The 16,897-nt window shown below is 36.4% G+C and overlaps 1 protein-coding gene across 3 annotated transcripts in view; it reads right to left on the reverse strand.

Moving 5' to 3' along the window:
* Nucleotides 1-2,041: 2,041 nt before the first annotated feature.
* The window catches only part of SSBP2 (single stranded DNA binding protein 2), a 312,057-nt gene continuing 297,201 nt past the window's right edge, over nt 2,042-16,897 (reverse strand). For all 3 annotated transcript variants that reach the window (XM_047088611.1, XM_047088601.1, XM_047088621.1), the window contains exons 16-17: nt 9,065-9,163; nt 2,042-2,292 (exon numbers count right to left, since the gene is read on the reverse strand). In XM_047088611.1, the coding sequence (XP_046944567.1) occupies nt 2,263-2,292; nt 9,065-9,163 (129 nt within the window). In that variant the 3' untranslated portion in view covers nt 2,042-2,262. The remainder of the gene's footprint in view (nt 2,293-9,064; nt 9,164-16,897) is intronic.

Below are 16,897 nucleotides of genomic sequence, written 5' to 3' on the forward strand. Positions count from 1 at the left end.
ATATTGCCATTTATATTCTAATATTACCCCTGAAATAAGGAGAAGTATAATTGGGTTCATGATTCTTTGTGATAGTGAGAAACAATACCTTCTTAGAAGGCAAATAAAAGAAATTCAAGATCAGTAACAATGGAATGAATAGTCAAAAAACGTTGAAATGTCTAGCATTGTAAGATTAAGCTTAATAATCACAGGGTTGAAAATGTTCACACAATTATAAAAAGTGAAAGTTAAAATTATTCTTGGTAAATTCACATGTCTATACGAAGTGTCTTCAGACTACCTTGGCTTGAGTTAAAGACTTTCTAATTTGACTTTTTCATGAAAGTTCTCTGCAGCTTGAAAACTTGAAGCTGTTCTCCCGTGTGCAGTCCTAGGCTCCCCCACACTGTTGGATTAATGGTGACTCATTTGATTAGAGTTTAAATCTGGGACATAAATTTAATTCAGCATCTTTATCCCCCTTCAACAGTTCTGCCCAGCATCCCTGTCATGCACAGGCAAAATCTTATTTTCAGAGGGAATAAATCATTATGGATTTGAGAGAAATAAGTCATCTGGGACAAGGAACTAGCAAATATACTGCTAAATTTTCACTTTGGAGACCATAAGCCTAAAGGAAGGAGGATTCCTCTTAACTGCGATTAAACAATACTTATTCAAATACTTTGCTCTGGAGTTTGGATATGTAGTTGATGTTTACCAATGGTTATTTGTATCACAATTTTAACAGAAAGGATCGCCAACTTATCTTGTGGAGTCTAAAATTAAAGTCTTCACATTTTTCTATTATAATTTCGGTGTCTGTATGTAAGACTGAACACAAAACCCCCAAAAGATATGCAAAGTGCCTCAGAACAATGTGCTTTAGCGTAAGGGAAGTGTTTTGTTTTTTTCTTTAATTTTTAACATTTATGCATTCTTTTCTGAACAGTTACACAATGCAGATTTAGCCTGCTGAAGTCAATGGCCAGATGAATATAGTTACTACAAATGATTTCCCTCTAAACAAAAGTCTTATATCCTGGGAACAGAGCAGGGGCTTTGCTGCTAGTGAGGTATTCACAGATGGGACTGTTACCAGTCAGTTCTGCAGCTAGTAAGCAAGTTACCCAGATAGAAAAGCAGCACTTCAGAGCCCCTTGGGTGCAGTAAAAACTCTTTTCCCCTTCTGCTGAAAGTCTCAGTCATTTGAATGTATATTCTTTGCAGTGTCTATGTGGAAATGTTCACAAGAAGTCTGAGTAAAAATCAGATACCATTTTCCATTAGCATGTTATTAAAAATTTAGCCCTACTATTCCTGGTGAGAAGTGACAATTTCAAGCAAATGGTTTTGTTATCACTTCTGGGCTCCATCATGTTAGACAGAAAATATATTTCTAAAAATATGACGACCCCTGTCATTTTATTGCTATGGTCTAAGCAGGTGGGGCTAATTAATGATTTTCTGTATCATCAAAGACAAATCAATAATTCCATCTAAAGCAATTCTTGCAGAAATATATGGTGTTGGGCCCCAGTTGAAGTAGTTTTCCTAAATAAAAACTACAAAATACTTTTCACTAAAGGTAACTGAGAAATTGTTTGATCTGACAGAGGATGAGGACACACGTTCTTCTTCTTCTTTTTTTTTTTTTCTTTTGAGACAGTACACTTTGTGATTCACAGGGTAACTTGCATCAGACGCAATTTAATGAAAGCTCTCAAATAAGCAATTTTATTCCTATCCATGATTGCAGACATTTACAAAACCATAACATCTGAGTTCACCTTAAAAAATAACTTATATAAAGCAGTGATATACACAGCACAAAATAGTTCAGGGAGGGGCAGGAGCAACTTTTAATAATTAAAATGTAAACGTGAAAAAAAGGATGGAATAAAAGTCCCTACTTACTTCTACTTAAGATGTCATGTAATAATATTTTACAATGTCCTGTGGGTCAATGTATGTATGTGCATATGTCCGTATAACATACACATATACAATACATTCTCTGACCCACACATATACATACACAGATAATTATTTGCAGTTCAGTTTAGGGCAATTCTAATATGCCGCTCTGTACAGTTGTTTGAATCACGTTTGGACCCGCTTTCTTCAAAAAATAGGGGAGAGAGCAGGAAATAAAAAGGTTGGTTTGGTGTGACTGAGATTCCTTTGTTTAACTGTACACTGTGATGAATAATTTTCTTCCGTAGTAGTTCTGTGAAGGGCTGACTCACTGTGGTTTTCATGAGGAGACTTGGTAATGGATCACACACTCATTGTCATGCTAGGGGAGTACTAGAAAGAAAAAAGAATCCATATTTTAACAACAATTCTTTTACAGACCACTAATGTTCTTCTTGGTAAACAGTAGTAACCATGGATTTTAACGTCTTGAAATCTTTTATGCTCAAGCCTTTAACATAAAAATAAGAAGCTATAAAAGAGTAAATTTATATAGAATTGACTAGGTCCTGAAATTTATAAAATTTCCTCTGGAAAGCGACCAGTCTCCCTCTCTCTCTGCACTCAGATGGCTGATAATTACCCAGGCCCTCAGTCGTCTCCTTCTAGCCAGATTCATGTTTTGTGGGCATTTGTAACAATCTGGGTAAATCCAATCCATAATGAAATAAGTATGAGGGACAGCCTAACTACCTACTAACTATGTAAACTTAGTAACTATATTACCTGACCTCTTTGTGCTTCAGTTTCTTCATGGGTGAAATGGGTTTAATAATAGCATTTATCTTAAAGGAACTTGGGGAGTATTAAATCTAAAATCTTTAAAACCATGTATTTACTGAATATACAGAAAGTGTTCAGTAAATGTTTAATTAATAGTGTAAGGGAAACAGAATAAAGCAAAACAAAAAACAACTCCCAGCTGGCCCTAGGACGTTCTCATAAAGTGTTTAGAATACTTAAGAGTCTGATTTACATTTAAGGATGTAAGTGTCTTCCTCTAATCTGTGGTTCCAATTTCAGTCTACAATATTTTTAGGGTGGGAGCAGGGGGTACTGTTGTTACACATAACTTTTCAGTTTGATGAGGCTGACAATTGGTAAAAGGTGAGGCTTTCAGAAATTATTGAGAGAGGAACAGATGGCAATTATTGTGATAATTATGCCTATCTACACTTGTATTCTTGAGGAATGGACTGTGTGTGACAGAAAAGCTCCAGAGCAATACTGTCTGACAGAGCTTTCTTCAACACTTTCTTCTGTGCCGTTCAACACAGAAGACACTAGCCACAGGTGGCCACTGAGCACATGAAATGGGCTAGTTTGGCTGAGGAACTGTAATTTTAATATTACTTAATTTATTTAAACTTAAATATTCCCATGTAGCTGGTGGGTTCCATCTTGGACAGCATAGTGCCAGACTGTCTGAGATGTGGGGAGGGCATCCACTCCCAAATGGCAATGATCTCCAGATGAACAGGGTTTCTAGATGAAAATGTAAATGTAAACCCTTAGATATTTTAAATGTTTTGTTAAAAAAATATTTGCTGAGGACCAGGCCAAAGGAGAATTCCTTTAAACATGTTAATAAGGATTGTGCCTCATGGAAAGAGGCAGGTGAAGTCAAGGACATTGGTTCCAGGCAGTAGGGCATTCCAAAGGAAAAGTAATGATCTTGGAAAGGGGAGTGTGAACTTTTAAAAAAGAGAGCAGGCCAAACCGAATGAAGTAAATTCTAGATGAGCTGAGGTACTGCAGGAACCAGAAATGAGGTGTAAGGTGTGTACTGAGAGAAGGATGGATTTTACAGGGAAAGCAGGATGCCCTGGGGAATCGCTCAGCTGGTAGAAGTCTGGACAGAAAGTCATTAGGGGTAAATCTAGGCTCAAGCCAAAACCGTCATTGATCCTGAGAAAAGGTGGATGAGTGGGCTTGAAAACGGGTCACTGGATCATAGGGGGATGATTGTTAATCCTTTAAATGCAGGTCAAATCATGGAAAATCTACTTGATAATCACTTAATAGCCTCAAATTTCCTTTTAGGAAAGCTAAATTATATATGTCACTGACTCTAATGTTGGATTGTGAGTAGGGTGATAAAAAGGGGGAGACTTCCAAAGAGAAGGGGATGCAGTTTGACAGAAAAACCTCTTCGTCTTCACCCTTGATAGTGGCAGCAAAAAAGCACAGCAGAACAAAGCAATACCTAAATTCCAAAGCAACCAGACAAAACCTGATGAAATGGAGCCCACCTTGCCCCTGTGCCAGAGGGGGATATGCCTTCATTTCAACAGAAGATACCGTGCAAATCTCCCATTATAAATAATGACAGCAAGCTTCAGTGAACTATCCACAGCCTTTCACAGACAGAATTACATTTGCATATATGACCTTTAGGGGGAAGAATTAAAAAAGAAAATACATGGATACCAAGCTTTTACTAAATAGAAGAAATTAGAGAATATGGCAAAGTGGGCATGGGAAAGTGTAATCTATGCTTTCTATGGCTACTATTACAATAAAAGTGGTGATCCCATCAGTGCTGTTCAATAGAACTTTCTGTGATGATGGATACATTCTATTCTGTGTTTGTTGTTCAATGTAAGAGTCATTAGCCACATATGGCTACTGAACTCTTGAACTGTAGCTAGTGCAATTTAGGAGCTGAAAATTTTAAAATCAAAATTTTATTTTAATTAATTTAAATTTAAAAACCATAGCAAGATCATCAATCACTGTTTTAAGAAAAAGGATTTTATGGGTATACGGTGGCAATCATCTAAAAACAGTAAAAGATACTGAAGCATTTCAGAAAGCACTTCAAAAGAAGTTTCTGAAAAAAAAATTTCTAGATAAGTCATAATTAACTCTAGAAACTATCTCTTTTCATACACATTCTGAATAATCAGGATTAAAAAAAAATAAGGGCTAGATTCAGTCAGAAAAGATAGAAGCATCTGCTTCACGCAATACAACTCAGAAGAAGTCCCAAGCATTTAATATAATTTTTGAATAGTACCAGTAACTGTAAATTGATGCTCTAAGTGTATTTGGTTTGGTAGATATGTATAGATGTGTGAGCGTCCATATGGGCAATGTGCTGTTTGCACTGCTGAGGTTGTAAACTGCTCATCTGCTACTGCTTTTATTGAAACTGCTTCATCCAAGTAAAATAAGGGAAATTACAAATTTCTAGGAAGACTCACAGAATGTGCAAGCATAAAGGAATTCGGGTATTGATTACTATTCTTCAACATGTAAGAGAAGTGGCTTACGGTTTTCCTAAAGTAAAGGAAGAGTAGGTGTTAAATGGCGTCTCGTATCTAGAGACATAAAATATTCATGGTGTACTGTCCGGAGACGACACTACAATGTTTCTATTGTACTGCTGCATCAATATGGGATGATGTATTGTAATGTTTGTGCCAAAATGCTGTGATATGAGGTTGCCCTGCTTCCAAACTATTCTGTGAGTCTGGTTCTCCTTAATCAGATGATATAATGGCTCTTATAAAGTCATTAACTGTTTGGTTTAACAAAAACAAACCAACAAACAAAACCCTAAAGATATAATTTCAAATGTATACTAATTGATTTTACTTTTTTATGTAAAATATATTTTGAAATGGCATGTCTTAGTATAAACTAGCGAATTTGTGATTTTCCCCTTACTATACACAGTTCACAAAGCATGGAACCCACCAAACACCCATTCAGTCTTTGCACAGTGTGCATAAATTCCTGTTTACACACTTCGAGAACACTTCAGATCTTACATCATTTCTATTTTTAAGCATCTAGATATATTTTATTTTCTTAATGAGAGATAAAGAATAGTGCAGCGACTCTGAACTGAACTAAAGTGAAATAAATTCAGTGTTTATGTGACTGTATAAAAGAAAATTTGGATGTATATGATACCTTTGTAACAGAAAATGACTAAGGGGAGTAAGGGTAATAGGAGACGACCTATCATCTTGTTTATAATTCCTAGTAGAGACCATGATTTTTAATATCACTTTTACTCCATTGATTACCGTTCATTGCCATGGAGTAAAATACTCTGCTAAATTAATTCAATAAATAAGACTAACTGCTTTCTTTACAGGAGAAGCATGAAAAACTACTTTCTGAAATAAGCCTTTTTGCATTCTAGATTTTCAAAAACAAACATTTTACAGAATTTGAACACTAGGGGGCGTGTTTGTTTCTTGAAATAATGGTCTTGTTTAGGATTCCAAAAAAAGGCTGAGTAGTGAAACATTTGATTCAGATTTTTCTATGAGTTGCATGTTGGCACTGCAAGGTTTCTGACTCTGGGTTGGGTATTTTGTTTCTATAAATATTAATTAAATGAAGTAGCATGTGTGAAGTGACTAGGATAGTGGCTGCTACATAAAAAGCACTCAGTAGATGTTCACTCTTTCCAGGCCTCCTTATGTGGTTTGACTTCAAGATAGGACTGACAAATCCTCAAAAGGCAGACTACTCCAAAGTATGTGCTTTTCAGAGTTATATACATTATAAAAACACTAGAACATACATGTTCATGCATTCAAAAATGATTTCTTTTTGAATTCTTTATATGGTTCTATTTTTCCTTGATTACGGGAAAGTTAACTTATTGGATACCTAGCCTATTTTTACTTTAATTTACTTTAATGCCTCAGATTTGTCTTTTGTCTTCCTTTCTCTCTGCTCCTCATTTCTTGAACTTTTAAAAAGGTCTAAACAAAAATGTGTGGTGATGTGATGCAGAAAGCCATGGATAACAATTGCATCATTCATAATACAGCAGAGTCCTCAACGGGCAGACAAAAGAGTGGAGCAGCTAGTGTGGACATGCTTACAAGGCTGTACTGTCTCTAGGTGGTGGTACAGTTCCTCAATCATCATCCAATTGTTTTTCCTTTGGGGGCTTTTCAAGTGGGGACAGGACAGAGGGAAGGAAGGGATGGGAGGGAGCTTTTGTTTTCTGCTAACTCTATACAGCAGTCTGGCATTTTACCTTCTTCTTGGCTTCTGGAATAGTCAGGCTGGGCCAGGAGTCAGGGATGGGAGGAGCCCAGCTCCAGATGCTCTCTCTCCTATGCACATACTTAGAAAAAGATTGACTGTTTTGCATGTGCATAGTCCAGTTAAGGTTAAAGGGTGAGGCTCTTATCTATTCCATGCAAAGAAGTTTTTCAGGTCCTGTGATATCTGATTCTTTGATCCCCATGGAGAGCTCTCTGATGCCAGCTCTAAAGTGGCACCTCTCTGCTGAATGTATAACAAGGCAGCAGTCACCAAGGACTAATCTAGGAAAGGAGAGGGGAGAGGTCTGTTGTCCCTCCCCCGAAACAACAGTCATGTGGGACCTTTTAAAAAAGTTTTCTTCTCCAATCCCAAATTAATAATTTCCTTTATACTTAAAAAACAAACCGGCTTATATCTATTATAACACCTATTAATCTGACTTAGGGTTTAATTAGTTTTAACCATGTTCTTCCCATCAAATGGCATTCTTTGAGGTTAGTGACGTGTTATATTTATCTCAGAATACTTTGTCCTTAACCAAGCACATTACATATTAGAGGCTCAAGAAATGTTGGACTAAACTAAGTATCACATACCTCACTGAATTATACCATTTTATTGCTGAAAGAATTAGCAAGAAAGGAAATAAATGTTTCTAATTAGATAAAGCCAACATTAACTAATTAAAATGGTAGTCCATTTAATTTTTGTCCATAGTCTTGAAGCAAACTAGTGAAAACCAGTATCTAAAAAATGGTTCCTATAATCCTAAGCATTATGACAAGCTAGTCTTCTGATTTTTTATATGAATTTTTATGTGTACATTCTTTGTCCTCACTAATCATGTACAGATAAAGATCAGTATAAGGTTTATACAGATAAAGATTAGTATAATTTTATTTCTAGTTTTAACAGAACTAAAGTCTAAAAACAGGGAGTCTTACCCCACGCAGAGGTGTTAGGTTGATAGGAAGAAGTAAAAGAACCCACAGAACACCCAATCTTAGGCTCAAAGCAGCTACTCCATGCAAAAGCATATTTGTTACTAGCCACAGTTTCAAATTCTAATAGTATCACCTCTAGTGAAGGTTGTGTTAGGGCAAAATGAGGGAAGTTTTCTCCTCTGATTTTAATGATGGAAATCCGTATGTGTGGGCACTGATGCTATAAAGATTAAATTAGTTTGGATTTTGAAATCCTTTACGCTATATTCCAATTCAGAAGTTATTAGCAGAGAATGTACATCAGCATCACTGACAAAGCTTTTTCATTTTCAAGAATGCCCAGTACCACTCCTAGAAATTCTGATTCACTAGGTCTAGGGAGAGTTCTGGGAAAATGTATTTTTTAAAAATTCTGTAGGTGTTTTTAGTGTGAAATATTAGGTTAAAAAAATCACTGTTTTATGTAATAACTCCTTGAGAAAAGATACCATATTGTCTTTTTGGTCTCTCCAGTGTGTAGCATATTGCTTTGGCCTGTTTTTAAGTGCTCAGTAATTGTTAAATGAGTGAATGAATTTTATTACTTCTCTTTTTGCTCCTGTCTGCTTCTATGGAGATATGGAATACTGCCTTTGCTTAACACAGTAATCATATTAAAAAAATGACTCTGGTGTCCAGCTCAGGTTACAAGGAAATAACAGGCTAAATGACCACCAATACTGGCCTTCTCTTGAGTGATGTCTAGTGCATGAAGTAGATATCTTACAGAGGACATTCAGAGTCTAGATCTGAGAACAGACCTGGTTTTGCAGTTACTCAAGCCATTTTAGTAATGTGAAAACTTGTAAAAACTATCCAATATGTAACTTGTTTCCAGCATTGTTCCTTTATAGTGGATGTTCTCTACAAGAAAATTTTATAGTTTTTGTTTTTGTAACTATGTGTACAGAATAGGAGCAAAAAAGGAACAAGTTTATTTTTTTAATTATTCCAAAGAAATTTCACTTAATTTTCTAACTTTTGAAATATGAACCTGCTGAGCTCTAGATAAATAATCATAATAATGGCTTTATGAATAATTCTAAAAGGAAAGCTTCAGAAATCAATTTTGGACATAATAATGTAGGCAAAGGAATACTTACACTCTCACTCTGAAAAGGATTTAAGAAATTTCCCCCCATTTCGCCATCATCCCTTGGAGTGCCCGGTTGATTACTCAGGCTCATATTATTGGGTGAATTCTGTAAACAAGATTTAGAAAACAAGGCATTGTTAAAGATTTTAATTTCCCTCTTGCATTGTAGTGTTTCAAAAATGAAATCTACAGCAGCATCTCTAAGGACAAAGCAGACTTATAATTCTAATCTTAGACTTCTACTGTGCATCCTAGTTCATTCTTTACACCTTGACAAGTACTAATGCTTTCCCAAATGGAAATTAAAAAACAAACAAACAAAACCCCAAAATAACCCACCACAACTTTCTTCTTCGTCTCAGAATCAATGTTTATTCAATTTCCCACCCTCAGCTTATAGAGTTCCTAGAACCATAGAGTTTAAAAAACATTCTCAGCAGGGGCATGATGAAGAGAGCCTACCCACTGATCAGGAACGATGGAACAGTAACTTGCCTTGGTGATTTTACTAAACAAACTTCAAAAGCTCACTGTTTGAGAATATTTCCCCTTAATTCTACATGTGGCTTACATAGTAACACTATTTCAACTATTTTTGTTTATATGAACTGTAGGGAAAAAGGAAGATGGTTGACAAGTATAGTTAGGAACAAGAGAACTACCTGAGGACTTGTGAATCCAATGTGCACTTGTAGAGGAAAAGAAGGCCCAAAGTAAACTGCTTTAGAATCTTTTCCTATCATTAGTTTGAGTAGATTTACTTTGAAATGCTCTTTTAAGATAAAATGGCTGATAGGAGCAATCTAATCAAACACTAATAAGTTAGCTGTATATTGCTTCATATTCTACTTAAATTTGCTAGTCTTGTTATTACTGTGCAGTGTTAGCTGTGGGAGGTCATCTGCTACTCCATACCAACAGGAAATACAGAATGGCACTGCCATATAAAGCATGTTCACACAGCACTGCAACTGTGACTGAGGGACTCTTCCAAGGTCTAATTTATTGACTTGTAGAAATCAACTTCAAGGTTAAAATTTTTTATTTGTTATTTCAAATGGAAGACAGATTTTAGAGTTTTTCTAAGCCATTTCTATTTTATATTCTGTTTTTGAATAAGTTCTAGATTTTTAAAAGAAAATTGCTCTGAAGATTTTGACTTAACTAAAACAAAGTTATGTCATAAAAATTAAAATTTCATGAATGAGTTATTCCCAGAAGAATATATGCTGTTTTGGAATATAGTTAAACTGTAAAGCAGAGACAGGTAGATGAACTGGTGGAAATACAGCTTATATCTTGTCCTGCTGTGCACCCTACAGGGAAGATCTGAGAACAAGGATCCTCTGAAGTCCATAGGAGCTCGATTTGCCAATGAACCCCAAGGGCTGGGGAACAACAGTTAATAGCATAAAGAGGATTCTTTTTTTTTTTTTTTTGGATGAATTTTTCTCTGAATATGTTAGTTCCCCAAGTATACAGAAAAGTAACTACTTTCAAATGAACATAGATAACTTCATTTCCTGAAAAAAAATTTAAGTAAAATTTAAATAAGTGTATTATTATTTCATAGCTCATTAATTATTAAAATTATTAACTACATAATCAACTGTTCCTTGAAAACAGGAATGTTAATGCTGATTTGGTTCAAAAAGAAAACTAAATTTATACAAATTTTGTAAGCCTTAGCCAAAATCTATTTGGTGAAAGCAGATGTCTATTAATTTATATATAATTAAGAAATTGGTAATCCCAGAATAAAAAATAATTCTCTATATAAGGGTATTTAAAGATGCACTTGCAAACTTCTTCATTCCTGTGTAACTAACATGTTTCCCGTGGTACCCGAAGTACCCTGAAATGAGTAGCACATCTCTGATGCAGTTAAGGTGCTCCCTGTTTCTTCCATACTGTCCCATGCATCACTTCTTGATTTACAATTTTGAAAGTTAGCTAACTTCAAGTCTAATTCTTGACTCAAAATGCTGATTTCAAAATATTAAAAATTTGAAAATGACACTGCATTATTATTTAAATATATACACAACACCTCTCTTATTGTTTCTGTTTTCCATGCAATCTATTCATCGCATGGTGGCTCACCAGTATATGCTTTTTGGGTGTGGGAGGAAGATATATAAGAACATTGAGAGGAAGATTAAAAGGACACATTCAACATACAAAACAGCTAATATCAGATCTCTGAAACTTATTCAGCTCAGTAAGCATATTTGAAAATCTTCAAATGATAGGACAAACCTTTGTTTGTTATTATTATTTTTTTAACCTAAGGTAATCTGCAAACTGTGAAAACAACAAAAATTTATTAATGCAGAGTCTTATGAAAATTGTACTATACATGATCAGTGAATAACCTGATAATGATACAGGCTAAAAGACACACTTATTACTGGTGTCTAAGAAACAAGACAGTGGTTCCAAACACCAGCTCGAAACAGGTTATGAGTGTGGGTCTCCATGAACTGTGTGTATGTTATATTTAACAATAGCTATGTTTGTTTGCAGTGTTTCCAGTAGATTTCATCAAGGCAAGAACATAATACACACAAAAAGGGCTTAGATCAAAAAGGCACTCTGATAGCTTGAGCACATAGGGAGAAGGGAGTACAAGAAAATGCAAGTAAAGATCACTTTTAACTACATTAGGCACTCTGTTTACATTTCTTACTTCAGTTACAATGTACTGTATTTCCTACTTACACTCTAAGAATTTAGCTTATAAAAGTATAATTAGTATTATACTGATCCCATCTTCAAGGGATTTTATTACTTTCTCAATTACCCTTTCTTCAAACTGGAATGTTTTTCTCTTAAGCTATAACTTCATATATGAATGTTATATGAGGGAGGATGCACATCCACACACACACACACACACACACACACACACACACACACACATTTCCTCTGGCTAACGCATTTAATTCTCTTAGACCCTCTATTCTCTCATTTTATCTTGCAAGTATTTTTCCATGTCATCTCTTAATTAGTAAGTTACTGTCCTTTCTTTTACCCACCCTCAGAAATTGTTCCAGCCTTTTCAAGCTATTAAAAAAAGTGCACATGTACATAAATTTTGACTCAGCCCATAATTGGAATAAAATAATATTGATATTATTTGAAGCCCTCTAGAGGTGGATTTGAATCACTTCCTCAGAGCCTGCCAATAACAAGTTTTATGGAGTGTTGTTTTGACTCTGCCAGCCCCCCAAAAGAACAAAATGTCAGTCATGGTTCTCCCAGGGGATAAAAGGGAGTTAGAGCCCAAGCCAAACTGAGAAGATGGCAGAGATCTATGGTGTTGAATAGCTCCCCTGTGAAGGGTGTGGGATCTTTAACTGGAACTGAGGTTCTTGACTCAGAAACCTTTAGGTTAAAAAGACCTTTTGGATAATTCATTAAGTGTGATATGATCAGATCTGGCCTTCTCTGATACGTTTTTTTTTCAAACTAAATATATAAGTGTTAAGTATGTTAATGTGAACTGCAGAATTTATTTACATTATTTCCTTTTAAGAAAATAAACCATATGCTCGTCTCAATCCCCAACTTCTAAAAGAACTCCAAGGGAAAATATTTTCGTCCTATTGATTAAATGGGTGACTTCTGGACTCCTAAATTAAAGGTGAATTCTGCATTTTGAGAGAGATGCATGTGAGTTTTACTAGTAATTCTCAACCGAGCAAGAAATAATTTTAAAACTCTCCATTTGGAGTTCTGAGCTCCTTGTGCCACTGAAACAGTGCTACCAAAAATGCAGGTGACAGTGTGTCTAGCCTTGCTGACAAAAGATAGCATAACTAGTGAGGAGGAAGATATTTAATATCTGTATATTGCTTTAGAGCCCTAGCATATGTTCACACTTTACTCTCAACAGTTTTATGAAGAAGACAGGGGATGAACTACAAGCTCTATTTTACAGCTAAGGAAACTAAGCCTAAGAGAAATGAAATAACATGTTGACCCAATTTTTAGGTAGGAGAACCAAATTTTCTGATTCTCAGAGGTTCAATACTCTTTATTAGCTTACATATAAGAAGGATAATATAGAGTATTTTACAATAAAAAGGTAGAAAAGGGATATAAGTAGTACTAGTAAACAACATTAAAAAAGGAGTAAGAAATTTTTAAAAAATGTAATACTGGCACTTGACAAAATACAGGTCTAATTGGAGAACAAAAAAGATGTACCTGGAAACCTAAGAGGGATTTTGAACAAAACTGTTAAGCAGTAATGGCCCAAACTGTCTTATGATTCACAAATAAAAATGGCTAGAAAAAGAATAGGATGAAAAGGAATGAACCCAGGAAACAAGAGAAAAGGGAGGAAAGTTTCTTGAGAGAACTGGTCTTCTGCTGGAAAAGGGAGAAGGTGGGGAAATGAAGTTAGTGATAATGTGGATAGCATGAAATAAAAATCTGAAATAATTAGGCTGTGAATGGAAAGAGGTAGGGAGAGAAATAATTGGGGGTGATGGAGATATACATGATGCTGCTGATTAAAGAAAAAAGGGTAGTGGACATACAAGAGACACCAGTGGTATCATCATGCAGTTAGAGCCCTGAACCCCACGAACCTGGAACAGGGACAGTGCAGAAATGAGCTGCAGAGGAGCTCATCGGAAGGCAGACACAACTACTCATTTCTAGAATATTGTTAAATGACATGTTTATTACTTGGGGAAAACTCTTATGTTAAGTGAAATGTATTTGAACTTTGCTTTGTGTAAGTTTTTCCTTATTGTCTTTGGTCTGCTCAGTTATACTGAGCTCCTAGAGGGCAGAGATAATACCTTGTTTAACTTCGGGTTTTCAGAGCCTGGCAGACATAATGCCTTGGTACACTAATGTTTACTGAGTGAAGGAACTCCTGCCTAACCACTTGAGGACAGAAATTATGTTTGTATTTGAAGAAGTCTCTTATATCTCCACATAGTGCACAAGGCTACAAAAGTACACACTTGGTAGTCAATTAATGCTTAAAGAATAAGCACTACATCACCAAGCAAGAGAATGTTATCAGCAGTAGGCACAGGACAGTGGAAAAACTTGTCTCCGGAAATAGGAATGGAAAAATTAGCATGGAAGGAATCACAATAGATCTGATATGAGGGCAGATTAGAAGATGGTATTTAATTTGTCATTATGAATCTTTAAAATTTCCAAAGTGCTTTATAAATTACAAAGTACTTTTTCAGGAGGTGGACAGGGAGATGGGCTAAATGGGTGATGGGTATTAAGGAAGGCCCTTGTTGTGATGAGCCCTGGGTGTTACATGTAAGTGATGAATCACTAAACTGTACTCCTGAAACTAATATTATACTATATATTAACTAACTGGAATTTAAATAAAAACTTGAAAAAACAAATTGTATTGGCTGTCTTAGGGATCTAACAATTGGTATTAGCCAAGTGTACCTTCCCATATAGAATTTTGTTTACATCTGTCTGGTGTACAAAAATACTGGTCATTAGTGGAAATTTCAGAAAGATGATGTTAAGCACTCTGGATGATCCCATCTTCATGTAATAAAAAAAATCATCTTTAGACACTAGAATACACTTCTCCAATACAAAATTAGAAATTTTAGTGGTGACCACAAAGCATAATTCAGCTAATACCAATTGTTAGATATCGAAGACAGACGATACAATCATGGTCATGTGACTTGTAAAGGTGTTTCCCAGAGAGATGGTTCTAATGGAATTATACAGTGAATCTTATTTTGAAAACAGGCCTTTTGACAGTTTTACCCATTCATCACATAAGTAAGCTAGTGCTTCTTTATAATGATACTTATGACCACAAATATGTATTTTAAGAAAAGAAAAAGACTTTCCTGATGGTCCCTAAACATAGATATGCAAAGTGCATATACTACTTGTAAGGCCAAGCTGTCAGGCAATGTAGACGTAATGTTGGCATGCCAGTTACACTCTCTTTGTCTCTCTCTCTCTCTTTTTTCTTTTTAGCTTGAAGTCTTCATTTAAAAGGTTTTGTAGCTCAATCAATCTTACTTTATTTTTCTTGGCACCAATTATTATACATGAATATAAATTAGAAGTAGGATTAAAAATGAAGTTGCCCTTTAATGAATTTTGGTATTTATTGATATAAAGCAGACTTCTAAGAGAATCATTCTAATGGTAGTTAATAATTATTTCTTATCAGCCATTTTAAATATATTTTGGCCCACAGAGAACTATTTTAAATTTATCATGACCTAAAAAGTATTTAGGTATTCTTCATAAAAAAAAAGTAAGGCATCTTAGCAAAGGATTAATTTTAAACACTTAAACTATCGGAGGAGGAAAAATACAGACAGAAGCTATTAGAAGGCTCTCTTTCCTACTTGTATTAATATAATTTTCTTCTAATTACTTTCCTATTCTATTCTGGGGAACTAGAATAATAATTGAGGATGTCAGCATTGCCTAATAAAGGTCTGAAAGACAAATGAGATGTATAAATGCAATGCCCTTATAACATATAACGTATAACAACATCTTTCCAAGTCCCTCTCTCCTTAAGTTGCTCTAGACTTCTTTACATTTTCAAAAGATTATCTAGACTATGTCAATTTGCTTTATAAATGAGTGACATAATAAAGGTGGTTAAATTGGTTATTACTTGGGTATCAATTAATCATGTATACAGTATGTCTTGTAAATGAATCTTACCATGTTAAAAAACTAATTTTACCCTTTCCCGTTATATGCATTGATCATTTTTAACTTCCACTTAATTATATCTGGACCTCTATTTTCAAACACTTGTTCAGGGGCCAACATGGTGGAGAAGTAGGGGGAATCCATACTTCCAGCATCTCTCAAACAAATAAGTGTAGAAGCCAAAGGACTTTGAACACCAGAGCCTGGGAGGAAAAGAGACCGAATCTACTAGGAAGAAAATGGGAAAGCTGGAAAAAAGATAGGTGCCTAACTGTGAACTGGAGGAGATAAAAAAAAAAAAGCCCACGTGGGCACGGAGGGGAGGGACCCCCTTCTGCAGAGAGACAAAGGGAAGAGAAAGAGTGGCTAGAGAAGTGCAGGACCATATCTGGACAGGAGAAAGACCTGGGACTGAGACAGAGGGATCCAATTTCTAACTGCGGGGCTTTCTCCGGACTGGGGCTGGCTCCCTCTTCCTGCACCTGGGGAGGAGGGGAGCCAGTCATGGGTGCGGTAGTAGGTCAGGCGCTAAGTCTGCAGCTGGAGAAAGTGGTTCCCTCCCTGGACGGCTGCGCAATAGTACAGAACCTGCCTGCCATCACCATCCCCCGGGTGCAGTGGCTGGGCTGAGGGCGCAGTCCGCAGGAGGAAAAGGCAGCTGTCTCCCTGGAGTGCTGTGGGAAAAGACAAAGGCTACCTGCGTCTGCCACCCCTGGGGCTTGAGGCAAGGGCGGCGGCTCAGTCTGCAGTAGGAGAAGGCCGTCCTCCCTGAAGTGCTGTGGCACAGACAAAGCCAGCCGGACCACGTATCACTGCACTGAGAGGTGCTTCCCCAGCACCAGAGTGCAAGGAGCAGAACTTTGAATCCTAGCCAAGTGCAGGGTCAGGGGATTGGTGGAGAGAGAAGGACCGCCCCGTCTGTGCCCGCGGCACAGTGAGGACGACTCAAACTGAGTCCACTGGGTCGTCTCCATGGAGAAGATACTGGGGAACCACCATTTCCATCCACCACCACCACCACCACCACCACAACCACCACCACCAAGGTGGGGCCTCAGGGATCACTCCCAGGGCCCATAGTGGAGGTGGGTCCAGAATATGCCAAACCACGACCCTTTGCACTGGGTAATTGCATATCCACTGGAGC

Source organism: Lynx rufus, unplaced genomic scaffold (assembly GCF_022079265.1).
Source record: "Lynx rufus isolate CCGP_SWC_20201006 ecotype Redwood Valley unplaced genomic scaffold, mLynRuf1.p SCAF_1, whole genome shotgun sequence".
NCBI classification, from domain to species: domain Eukaryota; kingdom Metazoa; phylum Chordata; class Mammalia; order Carnivora; family Felidae; genus Lynx; species Lynx rufus.